The sequence below is a fragment of the Amphiura filiformis genome, chromosome 1, assembly GCF_039555335.1.
Source record: "Amphiura filiformis chromosome 1, Afil_fr2py, whole genome shotgun sequence".
NCBI classification, from domain to species: Eukaryota; Metazoa; Echinodermata; class Ophiuroidea; order Amphilepidida; family Amphiuridae; genus Amphiura; species Amphiura filiformis.
The window spans coordinates 44,842,231-44,860,203 of record NC_092628.1 but is presented as its reverse complement, the minus strand read 5'-3'; the positions used below and the strand labels follow the sequence as shown (position 1 = coordinate 44,860,203).

Below are 17,973 nucleotides of genomic sequence, written 5' to 3'. Positions count from 1 at the left end.
ACGTTCTCTTTTGTGAATTTACGCGGGGGTAAGTTGGGAGTTTATTGACTCACACAATAACAAAAAATGAATAATTCTTGCCTATTACGAGCTGATCGTAGTATATGCATGTTCAAACAATTCACACATCTGAATATTTAAGGGTAGACGAGGTATTGTTGGTCGAAGCAACCTAAAAATCGATTGGCATTATCTAGATCAATATATTTTTGCATATTAACACCTTGACGTTTTGCAAAAGTTCATTCTACAAATCGTATAGCAAACTTGCTTAATTTATTGTTGTTAATGAGTTGTGTACGTTTTACAAAAGTGTTGTTGTTTAAGCCCTCTTTACAATGTAACTCAAGAACCACATCACCTATAAAAGTATATCTGTGATATTTTAATTCTTCTTCACTACATGAATTGAGCAATGCAGTTTTTACCAAAGCTCACTACCATTCGTAAGATGCTGTGAACTACCAAATCACAACAGTTAAAAATAATTCATAACCTTAATGAATTTGATTGTGTTCAGGTTTGACAAATCATTGATAATCCCTGTTATCTAAAGTACAACATTTTCCAGCTGTAATATTTCATATCATACCAAAAAAAGTGTTTCCACTGTTACCAAAATCGCCATTTTCATGGTGATGACGATCGATACCAATCTGATCATCTGTATAAGCTACTTAAAGCCATAATGTACAATCTTATAATATGAATTAGTTAATTTTTTTCAAATCTGATTTTTTGGCATATTTGTAATGTTTACACATGTCCCAACTTATACCTATAATGGAATCGGCCAAATTTGTTGCATTAGTAATTCAACAGAGCGATTTTGACATAATGACTAAATGTCCGACATACGTGTAGAATTCCATGTTAAATGACCAAAATAGCTAGTGGGGTTTCTTTCACTTTCCCTTGTTATTTTAAAGCTTAAAATGGACAGAAACCCTTCCCAGCAGTTATTACTAATATTATTTTAGCATTTTGAGTAAGGAATAACAAAATTAAAATTTGACGGAAATCGTACATTAAAGCAGGGGAGCAAAGAAAATTTGGCTGAAGTGGCAACCTCTGGTTTACAAGACCAGTGCTCTACCATCTGAGCTATCCAGTCCTATGATGGACGGTTATCCCACTTACCAATATCTTTGCTTGGGCGCTGTATCGTAATGTGGGCATGTTCCCCGGCCACACAACAGCACAGATTCATGCTTCTGACCAGCACCTGCGCAAAGATATTGGTAATTGGGATCACCAACCATCATAGGACTGGATAGCTCAGATGGTAGAGCACTGGTCTTGCAAACCAGAGGTAGCCGGTTCGAAACCCGCTTCAGCTAAATTTTCTTTGCTCTCTGTCTACTTCATCACTTGTAACAAATCCTGTAGAAAAATGTCAGTTACTTGAAAAAAAAAAAAAAGTTGTTTGTTTTTCCTCCACCGCCCGCTCCTCAGTTTAAGGCCTAACCAATTTTTTTTTTTTCAATTTTTTTTTTTAAATAAATAAAAAATTCAATTTTTTTTTCAGATTTGGAGTATCTCTGGACCTAGCTAGAGCTAAATGCTAGTATCTTTCAAGGTTGAAAATAAAAAGCCCACCAAAAACATTTTGTGTCTTCAATAATATGCAAAGTTTAATTTGTGTTCATGTCATAGTCTATTATTATTAATGATTTCAAAGTACATATTCTGAAATGACATGGACACAAACTATAACTTTGCATATTAAAGAAACAAAATGGGTTTTTTTAAAGTCACCATGAATGATTGTAAGTCCAGGAATATTCCAAATCCAAAAAAATTTTTTTTTTTAAATACGCCCGCCCGCACCTCCTCTTTCAAAGCTGTGGAGGACATTTTTTTTTTTTGCCTTACCTAGTTGATAAAAGAGCTCTGAGTAGCGATTATATATTTGTGGTGTACTAGTCAGGAATATTGCCACAGGAGTGCCAGACTTCACCCAGAAACACTTGCGATTATTTGGTTCCAAATCAGGAAAGAATGGGACTCCACTGCATGCTGCTGGTGGGTATGGACTAGTATCGACAATTCCAGTTGTTTCTGCATGGTAATGTGTACCACCACATTCACGCTCTGAAAAATAAAATAAAGAAAATTACATCACAATTAATTGAACTACTCATTTTTGACCATCAGAGTTGTCCACATGTTCTGGCCTTGAATCTTGTCTTTTTTTTCTTCTTTTTTTTTTTATCCAATCATGTAAGCCTAAAAACTTAAAATTGAATGTAGATTTAAACTGACAGAATGACTTTGAGGGGTTGGAATACGATGAATTGGTGCTCCAGTTTTTTACTTGGGAGCCAACTTTGGGTGTCTAAATTCATAAAGTTAGGAGCCATTCATGCATTGGCTCCTCAATCAGTTTTTGCGCCGTACAGCACTGGTCTTTTGTCCAGTTTGTTATCAAGATTTCGAATGGAAGCAGTTCAGGCCCAGAACATGATCATGTCAGTAAATGTTCTGGGATTGATTATTCGGACTGACTGATTGCGTTAATTATCTCGGTCAGGTTTTTTCCATCCAGTGCACTTACCCATTTCTCATGACTATCAAAGGGGACACCATGCAAAATCCCTAGACCTGTTTGTACCAGTCAATTTTCTCCGAATAGAAAACACCAACATGACCAATTTACTTTTCCTAGGCTATAGTAATTATTGAGAGTTTGTTCCCTGATAAGAAATCAAACTTTTAGAATTGTTTAAGGGGTGGAGTATGAACGTTTGGATAGTATTTATTGTGGGACATTAGAGCACATCAGACATATCAAATTGCATTCTGAATATGAAGAATGTCCTTCTGGTATCAAATAATTTTGATTTTTTGAAATTCGCCATGTTATACATATGTTATGGCAAATGATTAAAAATTGATATTTTTGATATTTAACAGTACTCGGAGTAAACTTTATAAATCTGATGATTTATACTTAAAGTGTATGTAGGTGGGATGAAAAGCTGACGATCAATTGAAAATTTTGACCTTTCGTATTGAAGATATGGATTTTTTTTTTTTTTTTTCAAAAAAAATTAGGTCTTTTTGGGTAAAAATCCATATCTTCAATATGAAAGGTCAAAATTTCAATTGATCATCGGCTTTTTCTTCCACCTACATATACTTTAAGAATAGGCCTATGTCATTAAATTGATAAAATTTACTTCGAGGACTGTTATATATCAAAAATGTGAAAAATATCAAATTTTAATAATTTGTCATAAAATTTGTATTATATCATGAATTTCAAAAAATTAAAATTATTTGATATCAGAAAGACATTCTTCGTATTCAGAATGCAATTCGATATGTCTGATGTGCTCTCATGTCCCACAAAAAATACTGTCGCAACGTTCAAGACACTCATTCCTGATCCCTTAATTTTATGGCATGTTTTGTGATTTCCCTCATTGAGTGCAACGGTAAGTGCCCCCTTCGTGTCTGAGGCGTAAGATGGAACAGTCGAATCTCAGCAATAAACAACCAATGGGATGCACTGATCTAAACACTTGAGAACTCTTAGCCGAATTTGCATGCGATAGCATTTGATGTAGAGTATGTTGCTATCATTTTTCGGTCGGACAGCGTTGACATTTTTTTCAACGGATGTTATTTATTCTGTTAATGTTGAAATTCGAATGAAAGTTATTTTGATGAGTCAACTGTATCTTTTGGTTTGATTTACTTTGAAAAATTTGCATAGCAATTTTTAGGGAAATCAGTATTCAGGTGATCGTTCTTACGATATTAGCATTATGTTTACATAGTAAAAATTGTTATACAAGCCGAAATTTATGTAGCAAGTTGTCCAAAATGGGGAGCATTTTGCTCTGCTACCAGGTTTTAAATTGAATGCTTCTTTTGAGTAAAATTTGCCTATTTTAAACAGTCTCAAATTTTGTTGAAGTGCAATATGTTTAGCAACTTTTTTGATGCCATCGCCCATCGTGATCGGCTGTGTTTACTTCTAAACATCCATGGCGAATCTGTCCGGATTTTGAATGCAAAGGTCTCTAGGCTATGTGAAGCTATCATGGCTCAGTTCCAATAATTGAAACTCCCGGCTCCAACCGGGAGTTCCAACAGGTGCTGTGTATGTGTTTAATGTGAATTCACATGTACACTTAGCTGTCGGTACGAAGAAATTTTTGCTCCAAAAATGTTTGCAAATTACACATTTTTCACCACAAAATATGATATGAAAACACAGGTGAGCAATGTATGAATATACATGTATGGAGAGGTCAAACAGTAATTAAATTGTCAAATATAATATTTTGTGACATTTCACATTTATAATGAAAACAATTATAAACACTGAAGACACCTTATGGAACCTGCTACAATGAGTCAAATGTTCGAAATTTGTAGTTATTATTTATTTATTATAATCGTGGCTAGACTTCTCAAGCAATCTATCACGAGTGACATGATCATGCCGACCGACAGAATGAACACACCTTGAACACACCTCATGGCCAGCCTTGCTCGAGAACTCTAGCCAAGAATTTGCTCACCGATAGCTTCACATTCTAGGCTAGAGACCTTTGCATTCAAAATCTAGTCGGATTCGCTGAAGCATGACACAGTGTAGAGCAATGGAAGGTCAGAAGTAAACACAGCCGATCACGACAGGCCATTGCATCAAAAATGTTGCTAAAATTACACTTCAGCAAAATTTTAGACTGTCCAAAATGAAGGCCATGAAGTTTTGGGCTATCTTGTCAAGTCATATGCTATGGCGCATGTTATATTACATGAATATGATGTAAGCATAAGGAAGACAGAAGAAGTCTGGAGTAGGGAGTCCGGTGAAACGCCGAAAATCCAATTCCTATATCATCTGTTTGTGTGTGAAAATGCCCCGGGGAAAATGCCCAAAAGTAACTTGCCCATAAACAATTTTCCCGTCATAGAAATCTCGAAAATAAAAAATTTTGCCGCTTAAAGGAGTGTTTCGTGATCCTAGCATCCTCTTTTTATGACATTTTTCAGTATATATCCACGAAAAAAGCCTATTCCCAAAATTTCAGTTGATTCCGATTTTGCGTTTGCGAGTTATGCATGCGTTGTAATTTCGTTCTGGTGCACCAGAACGAAATTCAAATTTCACGATATCTTTGCAAAACGAATTAATCTGCAAGAAATATTTTATACATAAACATTATGTAGCCAGAGGTTTCCAGTGATATAAAAATCTCAACTTTTTTGAGAAAAGTGGGGGACGAGGCTGTGGATCACGAAATGCCCCTTTAATAGATATGTCTCTTGTATAATACCGGTATGTCCTTTTTTCCGTCAAAAATTTAGTAAAAATTAGCTTTAAAATATTGTAAATATACAATGTACAGCACTTCTCGAGTGGAGTGGAGAGAAATCAAATGGTCTGATGATGGTAGTTCACCACATAAACTTGTATGGCTCAAAATTCGGACCGCTCGCCATTAAGTTTACTGCTTTCTGTGTCCGGGGGGGGGTACTCAAGTTTGGTTTTGGTAGGGACGTGCCGCTGAGATTTTGGAAGTGGACCCATAAATATACCAATTTTTCAAGAAATTTGGACCCATTCATATACCAAAAGTCACATTTTTCGGCCGAATTTAACCAAAATTGTCTTGGTTTTTACAAATTTTCCCAAAATTTTGGGAAAATTTTGAAAATTTTAGCTAGATTAAGGAAAAATTTGGCTGTTTCCGAAAAAATTAAGAAAATTTTGAAAAAAGGACCCATTCATATACCAAAATAGGCTTTGAAAAAGGGACCATTGATATACCAGAAGGCTGAAAATGCTACCCATGTTTGCGGCACGTCCCCGTATGGTCATTTGTACTGAGTACCCCCCCCCGGGGCATGTTATATTACATGAATATGATGTAAGCATAAGGAAGACAGAAGAAGTCTGGAGTAGGGAGTCCGGTGAAACGCCGAAAATCCAATTCCTATATCATCTGTTTGTGTGTGAAAATGCCCCGGGAAAATGCCCGAAAGTAACTTGCCCATAAACAATTTTCCCGTCATAGAAATCTCGAAAATAAAAAATGTTGCCGCTTAAAGGAGTGTTTCGTGATCCTAGCATCCTCTTTTTATGACATTTTTCAGTATATATCCACGAAAAAAGCCTATTCCCAAAATTTCAGTTGATTCCGATTTTTGCGTTTTGCGAGTTATGCATGCGTTGTAATTTCGTTCTGGTGCACCAGAGCGAAATTCAAATTTCACGATATCTTTGCAAAAGCGAATTAATCTGCAAGAAATATTTTATACATAAACATTATGTAGCCAGAGGTTTCCAGTGATATAAAAATCTCAACTTTTTTTGAGAAAAGTGGGGGGACGAGGCTGTGGATCACGAAATGCCCCTTTAATAGATATGTCTCTTGTATAATACCGGTATGTCCTTTTTTCCGTCAAAAATTTAGTAAAAATTAGCTTTAAAATATTGTAAATATACAATGTACAGCACTTCTCGAGTGGAGTGGAGAGAAATCAAATGGTCTGATGATGGTAGTTCACCACATAAACTTGTATGGCTCAAAATTCGGACCGCTCGCCATTAAGTTTACTGCTTTCTGTGTTTTGAAATTTGTTGACGTTTTAATGATCCCCGATTTCCGGTCGATTATTTTAGCTGTGCCGCGTCACGTGCATGACGCTAGTGGGTACCAGCCAAACTTCAGAAAAAAAAAAATCACGATCGCCGATAACGATGTGATATGGGACTTACATAGGATTACACAGAGATATTTCTTGCCAAAATTTGACCATTTCTAGGTAGCTTTGCCCTACTTTGTCTGTGTTATATGAAAAAGGACAGTCTTAAGTAAGTAAATGTGCAACGCTTTTGATGTTTTGGGAGACTGGGAGGGATCAGAACAAAAAAATGATGGAGCCTATTTTTGACTGTGTAATATTCCTTCAGCACATTATCGTACGGTAATAGCCTTATACGATGGACAGATAGTATCAGTTTGTGGAATGCTGGACGGTTCGCACCCTTTCAATTTCGGACCCGTGCACTTTCGCCCCCTTTCTATTTCGCACCCGTGCACTTTCGCCCCCTTTTTATACATGGTATTGTGCTGCTGTTGATTGATGCACGATCGATTGCTTGAACTCCGGCGGTGCGGCGTAGTATGTTTATAGTGCTGGGGCCGTCGGGCATGCACTTATTAAGTCATGATAAACCCGGGAAGGAAGGAAAGAAAGGATATTTTATAACAAAATAGAGGAACGATTTTTTTTTCTTAGTATATATTACAGGCCAGATATTTTAGCAGCAGGCTTACCCAAAATAATGAAATAATTAGAATTCAATGATAAAATAGTAATAATAATAAATAGTGATAATAATAATAAATTTATATTTAATTATTAATTATAATATGTATAAAAATAGTGAAACTTTGTTCCAACTGACGACCAAAGGATGGATCCAAAAGGATACAAGTGTCAACAATGGATAAAAATAAAAACAATGAAAGTATGACACAACATCCAATGGGGGAGTAACACAAAACATATAAACAAAGTTAAAGGGGCATTTCGTGATCCACAGCCTCATCCCCCACTTTTCTCAAAAAAAGTTGAGATTTTTATATCACTGGAAACCTCTGGCTACATAATGTTTATGTACAAAATATTTCTTGCAGATTAATTCGTTTTGCAAAGATATCGTGAAATTTGAATTTCCTTCTGGTGCACCAGAACGAAATTACAACGCATTGTCTATGGAGCAGTGTAATACACATAATCATGCATAACTCGCAAACGCAAAATCGGAATCAACTGAAATTTTGGGAATAGGCTTTTTTCGTGGATATGTACTGAAAATGTCATAAAAAGTAATACTCCTTTAATTTAATAATATAATATGATGATAATAATAATAATATGATAATAATAATAATAATAATAACAATGTTAATAATATAAACAAAGTTTATTTAATAATATAATATAATGATAATAATCTATATAAATAAAAGGAAGGTGTAAAAAATTTTGGCTCCCTCTCCCAATAAAAGCACGCTATTATTCAACTCCACACATTTTTTTCCATTTGTAGCTTAATATGACTTAAAATATAGGATACTTTATTTGTTATGAATTAAGGAGTAAGCAATTAATTAATTAAGTTTAATGCAAAGGTCAGGGAACTTTATGAGTGTTAAAAGTTCATTGACATAGAGTAACAAAAACAAAACATATCACTTCTCACATCAGACAGTTATACATGTATGTACATGTAGTGGGGTTTATAATGTCAAACATAGGGGTATTCCCTGTTCTGCTTTAGTATATGAATGTCAAATTAGAGTTGCTTTTAAATAAAGGGACATTGGTCAGGTTATTGCACAACCTTACAACATCAGAACCAGTAATGTTGGTAACAGAGCTTCATGTGGGTTATAAGGTCATTCCTCCCAGATTGCCCAACAAGTTGAAACAGTAGAGGAATTTTTGTGTTAGAGCAGGGTTGTGAGTCGTGAGTCAGAGTAGTTGCCTGTACTGAATAATTTAAAATGAGGGCAATCATTTTAACCCTAACACAGTGATGTAGACAGGATCACACTGTTTCACTGGGGGGGGGTCCAAGGGGAGGGGTATAAAAATTTTTATACATTACATTCATACACAATCCTTTAGCCCCTACAGTTTTGTAGACAGGATCGTAGTGTTCAGAGGGGCCCCACAGGGGATTAGGGATATATAAATTTGTTTCAGGGGAGTCCGGGGGGGGGCAAGGAAATATCTTTATTATTACATTATATAACCTGGTATTGTTTTACATTTCAAATGTCGCACTTTCTAAATATAAGGGCTGTGCAATAATTATGAGCCTCGACCCGCCAAAAAATCTTTTCCCCCACCCCCACCCCTTGCACATGCCAATTTTTTGGGATCCCAATTTGCAAACCTTTTAATGGTCTATATACATGTTTGCGAGCGCAGTGAGCAGGAAAATTTGCATATTAAAGCGTACGGTTTTCCTAAGCCCTTTTAGAGCGTTTTATTTAAAAGGCGCCCCAAGAATGTGTGCCAAAATCGCTTGCCCCTCCCTCTCGGCTTGCCAAAAATTGCTTCCCCCCCTCCAGCTCGCCAAAATTTCTTGCCCCCCCCCCCCCCAACGGTGACATGCACATGATGTGCGGTCGCAACTTCCAACATGGGGGTCTGGGGGAATTGAGGGAAGACCTTACAAATAAGTTCTTCGGGGGAAATTCTTAATTCTAAACATTTCCAGGTAATAAAATTATTATAGGATAAATAATCAATCTACACCAAGACATAATCATTACCATCACCGTTTACCATAAATCACTCCAGTTTACTAACCGCTCCAGTTTACTCAACTAGCGGGGACCCGCGCGAAGCGCGGGTCTCCCGCTAGTATGATAATAATAATAATAAGAAGAAGAATAACAATGATATGAGGATGAATGCAGATTATTTTTATCATATTCATTTATTATAAATTTTTGTCTCTTAGTGAAATATTGTATTAGTCTATGTACATTTTTGCATTATAATTATCTTTTAACAAACTTTTATATTTTATATTTTAGTAATGTTTTAATATCCACACGGACATGTGGAAGGTCAATATTGTATTGAACATGTTTTACCGTGTATAAATAAAGTTATTATTATTATTATTATTATTATTATTATTATCCCCTCACTTTTCTCAAAAAAATTGAGATTTTTATACCACTGGAAACCTCTGGCTACATAATGTTTATGTCCAAAAAATAATTCTTGCAGATTTAATTAGTCTAGCAAAAATATCGTCAATTTTGAATTACGTTCTGGTGTACCAGAACGAAATTACAACAGTGGCCTATGGAGCAGTGTAATACACATAGTCATGCATAACTCGCATAATGCAAAATCGGAATCAACTGAAATTTTGGGAATAAGATTTTTCAAGCATATCTACCATGTCTACTAAAAAATGTCATAAAAAGATGATACTAGGATCACGAAATACTCCTTATTAAGATAGATGTCATTTATGCGTCGGACCCCTATAGCCTGATCATGCAAACGAAAAAAGAAAGAAAGGAAATAAAGAAAGAAAGGGAAAGAAAAAACAAAATCCAAAGAAATTAAGATGAACTGAACAAATCTAATTGATAGAAATAAATTGATTGTTTAAAACTGTTTATTATGTGCAGCAACATCCAAAAACAAAACAGGGTTCAAAAGACAAAGCAGCTTTCTTGATTAAAAAAAAGAAGAAAAAAGGCACTATAAAAAAAAAAAAAAAGGAAAAAGAAAAGAAAAATGAAGAAAGAAATTCATCTCCTTTACACGATCTTTATTATCTAAGAAATAGATGCTATATTACATTATTGACATCATATTTAGCAGATTAAGATAAAGATGTGCCGTGGTGTTAATAAAGCATCGTCATAATGAGTCCGTGATTGACAGGCCAGTAAACAAAATGAATCATGAACACATAAATGTCAATCATTTACAATGCAGAATTGGACATCATTTTTTCCACAAATTTGTTTATTTACTTTATGTTATTTATTAAAACCATATTTATACAGGGCTACCTTTCAGATAAATCTGCTATTACAGGGGCTCTGTGTCATAAAAACAATATACATAACAATTTGTAGAATTATACATAAGCCCTATATATGTAAGAATTTTTTAAAACATAAAAATGCATAAATATCAAAAAATCATACATCAAATAGGCCTATATCTTAAAAGTATTTACATTTCTTTGTTTTATACAATTTACGTAACACTTGTAGAAATATATATTAAATTAATTAAGAACACAGACAAAATACATCATTCATTAAAAGACATAAAAGTTAAAACATTTGGTTCATTATTTACATTTCTCATTAAAAGCGAACAGAAAACTTTCCTGATTAATAATATTTTACGATTATGCGTCAAGAGGCATATGGCACTTTTGCGTGTCTGTTTACGGTACCCTACCATTGATTGGACCCACACCATACCGGCGCTTTCGCGTAAGTCATTCATTACATAATGGGTTGAAGGAGTCACACTTTATACAATCACGCGACGCGGGCCGGAGACTTGTCAAGCAATCGATCCGGTAGTGTGTTCTGGGACGAATATATGCGTGCTACTGCCTAGTCACCGTGAGGCTACCATTGCATTGATTGAACCCATGTCACGCCCGGCGCTTTCGGCGTACTAGTGGCAGCTAATACTCGCGGTGAAGAAAGGTGGTGAAAGTCGGCACAGCATTATCGCAAAGCTGCTGCAGGCATTTGTTTTGCTTGTGCGCATTTGTCTTTGAGAAATTTGCTAAATTTTTTTTTTCCATTAGTGTCATGTCAAAGAAGATCAATTCGGCAACATAAAGATGGGATAAAATTATAAATTATAAGCCATCATATTTTTGGCCATATCAATATTAGGCCCTATAAATTTTATACTTTATAGGCCATAAATAATTGAATACTAAATTATATAGCCTAGAAGTACTAATAAGGTAAGATAATTCTAATAACAATAATATAATAATAATTAATATAATAATAATAATAATAATAATAATAATAATAATAATAATAATAATAATAATAATAATATAAAAATAATTAATAGGCTTAAAATAAAATAAAATAGAAATGAAATAAAATAAAATAGGCCTAAGTAAAACAAAATAACAAATCAAAAACATAATGAACATTTAATATATCGTAATAATATAGGCCTATTAAATTCAATCGAACCGGAGAGTCCATCAACATACTATTTGCTTTTGTACACGCTGGACCCAGTACCGGTACTGCAAACACAGACAATCAGTCAATCAACACTCAAAAGTCAACCAATACTATACACATACAACACCCCACTGTACCGCCGGGAGTTGAAGCGATCGATCGTGCATCATCAATAAACAGCAGCACATTACCTGCGGTTTAAAAAGGGGGCGAAAGTGCACGGGTGCGAAATTGAAAGGGGGCGAAAGTGCACGGGTCCGAAATTGAAAGGGTGCGAACCGTCCTGTTTCCAGTTTGTGAATGAGGACATCGTATAAGTTCCTTGTACTACTGATGATGGGATGGTAAGCTTAGCTTACCTGCCTATATCATGCCTACATGCACTGTAGTACAAGCCAATGTGCCCAATAATAATATCATGCTGAATAACATTTATGTGCTCGTGTAGAATCTGTAGACGTACTAGTAAAGGGAAGACAATATATTTTAATAATTTGACTCTGCTCTTGAATGACAAAAAACAAACGAGCAATCGAAATTTGCTGTGCAGCAGCCCGTAGGCACATCTTGTACTAAATACAGCCCGTATATAAGCGGCAGCCTCGTTTCCGAGTTTTAATATTAGGCCGTCTAAAATTAATGTTCTGTTTCTCGCCCAGAGAATTTTCATGAATTTATTTTTCCCCAATGTAAAATTAGCATTGTTAGTGGTTTATTACGGTCTTTTCCAACAGTGCTCGATGAAAGGAGAAGGCCCTTTTTTCTTTTTTTTTTTTCTTTTTTTCAGTGAGATTGTGAGCCCGGATAAACCCCGGGGATACGGTAAACCCCCTGTAGGCCTACCACAAGAACAAGTCTTGGAAGTGATCCATGTTCTCTAATAAACTTATTTATAAAATTATGTATAAAGTTTTCCTAATGTATTCCGAAGTCTAAAAATTTGGAAAAATCTCAAAACAAAAACCTGACAAATCCTAGAAATTGAGGAGGAGGGACAATTAGTGGGTTTTTAGCGGGTTCGCCGTCGGACAAGTTTAGAACTGTCAAGCTTTCGTCAGGAGTAGCTCTGACTTCTTCAGGACAAAGTACCTAAGAATGAGACATGTAGACCGCCCCTTGTCTAAGTAGACTCTGAAAAGAGTCGTTCACTGAAGACTGCCCCTTGTCAACAGAGAACAAGCAGATCTCGCCTATCTGCTTATATAAAGGTTTTGGTGGCTCTGAAAAGAGCCGTTCACTGAAGACTGCCCCTTGTCTACAGAGAACTAGCGATCTCGCCTATCTGCTAATATAAAGGTTTTGGTGGCTCTGAAAAGAGCCGTTTGCTGAAGACTGCCCCTTGTCTACAGAAACAAGCAGATCTCGCCTATCTGCTGATTTTGGAAGTTTTTGGTGGCTCTGAAAAGAACCGTTCACATATCAGGAAAAGGCACTTCCTACATCAATAACTCGCAACATTTTGTTGAAAAGGCAGGGCAAATACCCATAGAATCAAGTGACTTATTGGTCAGTTTTGATGTGGTATCATTATTCACTAACAGCGTAGGCCGCGGAATAATTTTGAAAGTGCCCGTCAGTGGCGGATAGGAAATGTAAATACTGGCCTGAAGGGCTAGCGGACATCGCGCTTGCGCAACGTCTTTTGAAAAATGAAGGACCAATTGAAACCATTTCTTGGTGGATTATTTTGGTACTATATTAGTTTGAAAAAGCCGAAAATTTGTGAAATGAAGGCCAAATCAAAACCAGTCGTGGACATGTTTTCATCTGTGTTTTCACAATGTGTGAAATTATTGCTTCAAACTCAATGTTGGGTGTCGAAACGGGAATTCGTTTATTCATTTAGGCGCTTGGCCTACACATGGGGTTGACAAATTTTGCAAAATGATGATCCAGTTGAAGCCGTTTTGGTGCATCATTTTTAAACTTTCTTTCAGGGTCTACAATAGAGAATTATGTGCTCTAACAATCTGGATTGTTATTTTAAAATGTAATTATCTACACGATATTGATATGATGCGGATAACCATAACGTTTAGCTCGTGTGTTTTCGTGGAAAGCATATATTTGATTTTCAAACTATTAGGCCCCCTATAGGCCTACACTCTTAAATTGCCCGATTAAATATTCAACAAAAAGATTGAATTTTCAATCTTCTGCCATCCTGAATTAGGGACAAATCCTTTCCAGACGATTGAAAATATTCACTCTAAAAAGTTTGAAATCTCATTCCAAACATATGCAACACATGTCATTTAATTAACACAATTGAATAGTGAAATCAGTTTACAAGAGTTACGAGTCGAACCACAAAACAACAACATTTCAATCTATTTAGATTGATTGCTATTTACCAATCGTTAAAAGATTGAAATATTTCAATCGGCCAATTTATAGAGATATCGTATCTGCAACATCGGTGTATGACATGTATTGTCCAAATATTAATATAGTTTAATACAAAACGGTTTAAAACGTGAGCGAATACCTTTTTATGTCTTTTTATAACATCAATAATATAATTTAGCGACACGAAACGAAAGAGTTCAAATTGAAAATTAAAAATAACCTATTTATATAAATCGGTATTATGACCTTTTAACATAATTTTTCACCAGGTTCACACAAATTATAAAGGAGACAAGCAGAAAATGTGAACGCACCTGTTCTAACATTAACAGAATATATATTATAGGCCTATAAACACATACCCAGCAAACACATAATAATTCAAACGTAATTACGTCGTATATCACATATATATACCGTATACGTGTTATCAATGCCGCATTTTGGTTTTGGTCAAAACGTTTTAATAACAATTTATGTCGGGTTATATAAAAGTCATGCACATATTTTTAAAACGTTTTATGAAAAACATTGCAACAACAAAATTTTTAAAATGTTGTCAAAATGTAATTGAAAAATATTTCATCAAAATATGTTTGAATGTTTTGCATAAAGTTTTCAACATGTTTTATACCCATTATATAACCCGACATTAAAACGTTTTCTGTCAAACATTTTGTGTTTACTGGGTAAATGTGAAATATAATGTAATTAAGTTTTCTGGACAAAAGAACAAAAAAAAAAAAAAAACCCTGTTTTTATAGACAAATCTTGTTTCAATTGGGGCCATTAATCTTGTCTTTTCAGTTTTTACTGTTAGGCATTGAACAATATAGGCTTAATAGCTATTCTAACTATAATCATGATGATACATAGGCCTACATGCTATAATGTAAAAGTTACAACGATATAATTGACCAGGATATAACGGTATATATTATACTTACCATCTTGTGGAGAAACCTCACTCCAAAGAACAGTAAAGACAACAAAAGTAAATATCTTGATCCACATGATGACGAGATTTATAAAGTTCAGTATAATCTCAATTTAATGGGGAGAAAACACGCCCTTCCATCCACATCATGTGTTATATTTGTGTCGAAAATGTGTCTATCTTCGTCATTTGTATCCGCAGTTGTTTAATTCGGATCACTTCTTGCGTTTTATGTAACAAAAATTAACTTTGATCGTTAATTTTAGTTAGAAATATTCACTCTTTTTACCTATAACAATCCCCCGAAGCAACCTAGCCTGGAAGCCAAAGGCCTATAGGTTTATGCGATATAAAAATATATGCGGCTAAACTGCACATGAAACCACACCCTCGGGAAAATGAATGTCTTTTTTGTTGTTTAGATTTCCATTATTATATCATTTAAGTTCAGGTCAGATTATATGCAAATATGTTATGTCTTCAGTGACATACTAAAGGGGCGTGAATATATCACTATAGATCAGTGGAATATAATGCTGCAATACGTTGAAATTAGTACCTGATATTGTTGAAGCAAAAGTTGCAGGTGACAGCCTTATAAAAAATATATTACGTTTCGCAATCCGGGTTCGCAATATACACTGTAAAAATCTGACCGTAATTTTTACGGTAACTATATAACCTGGTAACTATATAAGTTGCCAGAATTCTACCGTATACAATACCCATCATCCTGTATAAAATATTCGGTAGAATGCACGTATGTTTAACGGTATCTGGCACTGGGTTGCCAACATTCTATCGTTAAAATTACAGATGTTGCCGGCTATGTAGCCTGCACTGTACATAATATGAAATAGCATTTAAACACAATCTGTCATGACAATACGGCTATTTACTATTTAAAAAATTGGAAGATACAACACTTTACACACAAATAATAATATATATAGTCCAACGTAACGGTATTAACATGCCTGTTTTCAATGAAATAGTAATTCAATTTTACGGTAAAGTGCCGTAAAATAATTGTAATATTTTACAATCAATCAATTCATGAATTTGTTTCCTATATGTTACAGTACTCAGTAGCGTACCGTGGCTGCTCCTATCCGGGGGGGGGCTGGTAGAATAACAGTTATATTTTAATCACGGATTCAAATATTTTCTAGGGAGACTCCCGTTTAAATGTTTAGAGATTAGTCAACAGAACTGGCAAAAAAAATTAAATTTCCACGTTTGCTATTTTTGGCAATATCAAGATTTTAAAGAAAGAAAAGCCTTGTTTTTGTCCAAAATAAGACATATTTGACCACGCATTTTAAATAAACTAAAATCTTTCCAGCCCAACAAACATGGTTTCATGAACTGGTAGTTTGTGTTCTATTACTGTTCCAAACGGCAGTATTCTCCATTCTTTAATTCCCAAGAAAATATAGAAAATACAACAATACCTCATTTCGGCCTCTTATTTCCCTTAACAAAAACGACTCAATTTCACCAGGTGACTCTAGACCATTGAATTTATGCTAATGCTGTTACGTAATCATGTGTGTGATATAATTTTTACGGTAACTATATAACCTGGTAACTATACGCTGGCGAAGTTACGTAATTAATCGGATTAATTACCATAGCAATAGGTGAAAACAATTTTGAACATATCGCGCCGCACTACAAGCAGGTTACACTCATCACCTGTTTATGTCTGCAATCATAGATTGAATACAATACTGGTCTTTTCAAAGATACTAATCTTACAGGTGCAAGTGAACAGCATGATACGGTTCAATGCAGAGGTACCGCGTTAACTTATCAGTGCAGCGCGGTATAGTCAAAATTGTTTTCACCTATTGCTATGGTAGATAATCCGATTATTACGTAACTTCGCCAGCGTATATAAGTTGCCAGAATTCTACCGTATACAATACCCATCATCCTGTATAAAATATTCGGTAGAATGCACGTATGTTTAACGGTATCTGGCACTGGGTTGCCAACATTCTATCGTTAAAATTACAGATGTTGCCGGCTATGTAGCCTGCACTGTACATAATATGAAATAGCATTTAAACACAATCTGTCATGACAATACGGCTATTTACTATTTAAAAAATTGGAACTACAACACTTTACACACAAATAATAATATATATAGTCCAACGTAACGGTATTAACATGCCTGTTTTCAATGAAATAGTAATTCAATTTTACGGTAAAGTGCCGTAAAGTGCCGTAAAATAATTGTAATATTTTACAATCAATCAATTCATGAATTTGTTTCCTATATGTTACAGTACTCAGTAGCGTACCGTGGCTGCTCCTATCCGGGGGGGGCTGAAGAAATTAAATTTTGCCGCCCTTCCTCAACAGCCCGAAAAGGTTGACCCATTTTTTTTTTTTTTTTTCGGTGGTTTGAAAAAGCTAAGTGAAGAGCAAAAAAAAGCAATGTATAGTACCATTTTTTTAAATACTTTTCAAATTTTCCGCCCTTTTATTTTACTAATTATTTTGCCGCCCTTCTTCTTCCGCCGCCCTTCTTTTTGCCGCCCTTCTTCTTCCGCCGTCACTTCGTTTTGGCCGCCTCCTATACTTTGACCCCGGGGCTCGCCCCAAAGCCCCCCCTCCCCCATACGCGCATGGTACTTCATAGCCTGCAAATTAAGTTCACTTAACTGAAAAAAAAAGTGAAATCCTCGCTTTTTTCGACCGTATAAACCTGTACGAGGAACGTCAAAGTTATGTTCCTTGGCCATTGTCACGCCTCCAAAATAATATGATTAATTATATCATGACTATTGAGAGCTAGAGATACGGTTGAAAACGTTTTTATAATTGTCACCGTTGATATTTTTTGTGAACCTTGGTTAGATTCCATAGTTGGGTGCATAACATAAAAAGCAGGGACCGCAGCCGCGCAGCATGGAACGTTCTGTA

General features: G+C 35.2%; 1 protein-coding gene across 2 annotated transcripts in view; it reads right to left on the bottom strand.

Moving 5' to 3' along the window:
* The window catches only part of LOC140147545 (uncharacterized), a 97,636-nt gene extending 82,210 nt beyond the window's left edge, over window positions 1-15,426 (bottom strand). Inside the window, exons 1-2 of one of the 2 annotated variants that reach the window (XM_072169331.1) lie at window positions 15,047-15,426; window positions 1,876-2,094 (exon numbers count right to left, since the gene is read on the bottom strand). In XM_072169331.1, coding sequence (XP_072025432.1) covers window positions 1,876-2,094; window positions 15,047-15,113 — 286 coding nt within the window. In that variant the 5' untranslated portion in view covers window positions 15,114-15,426. The remainder of the gene's footprint in view (window positions 1-1,875; window positions 2,095-15,046) is intronic. The other variant, XM_072169326.1, reaches the window with a different exon arrangement.
* Window positions 15,427-17,973: the final 2,547 nt, after the last annotated feature.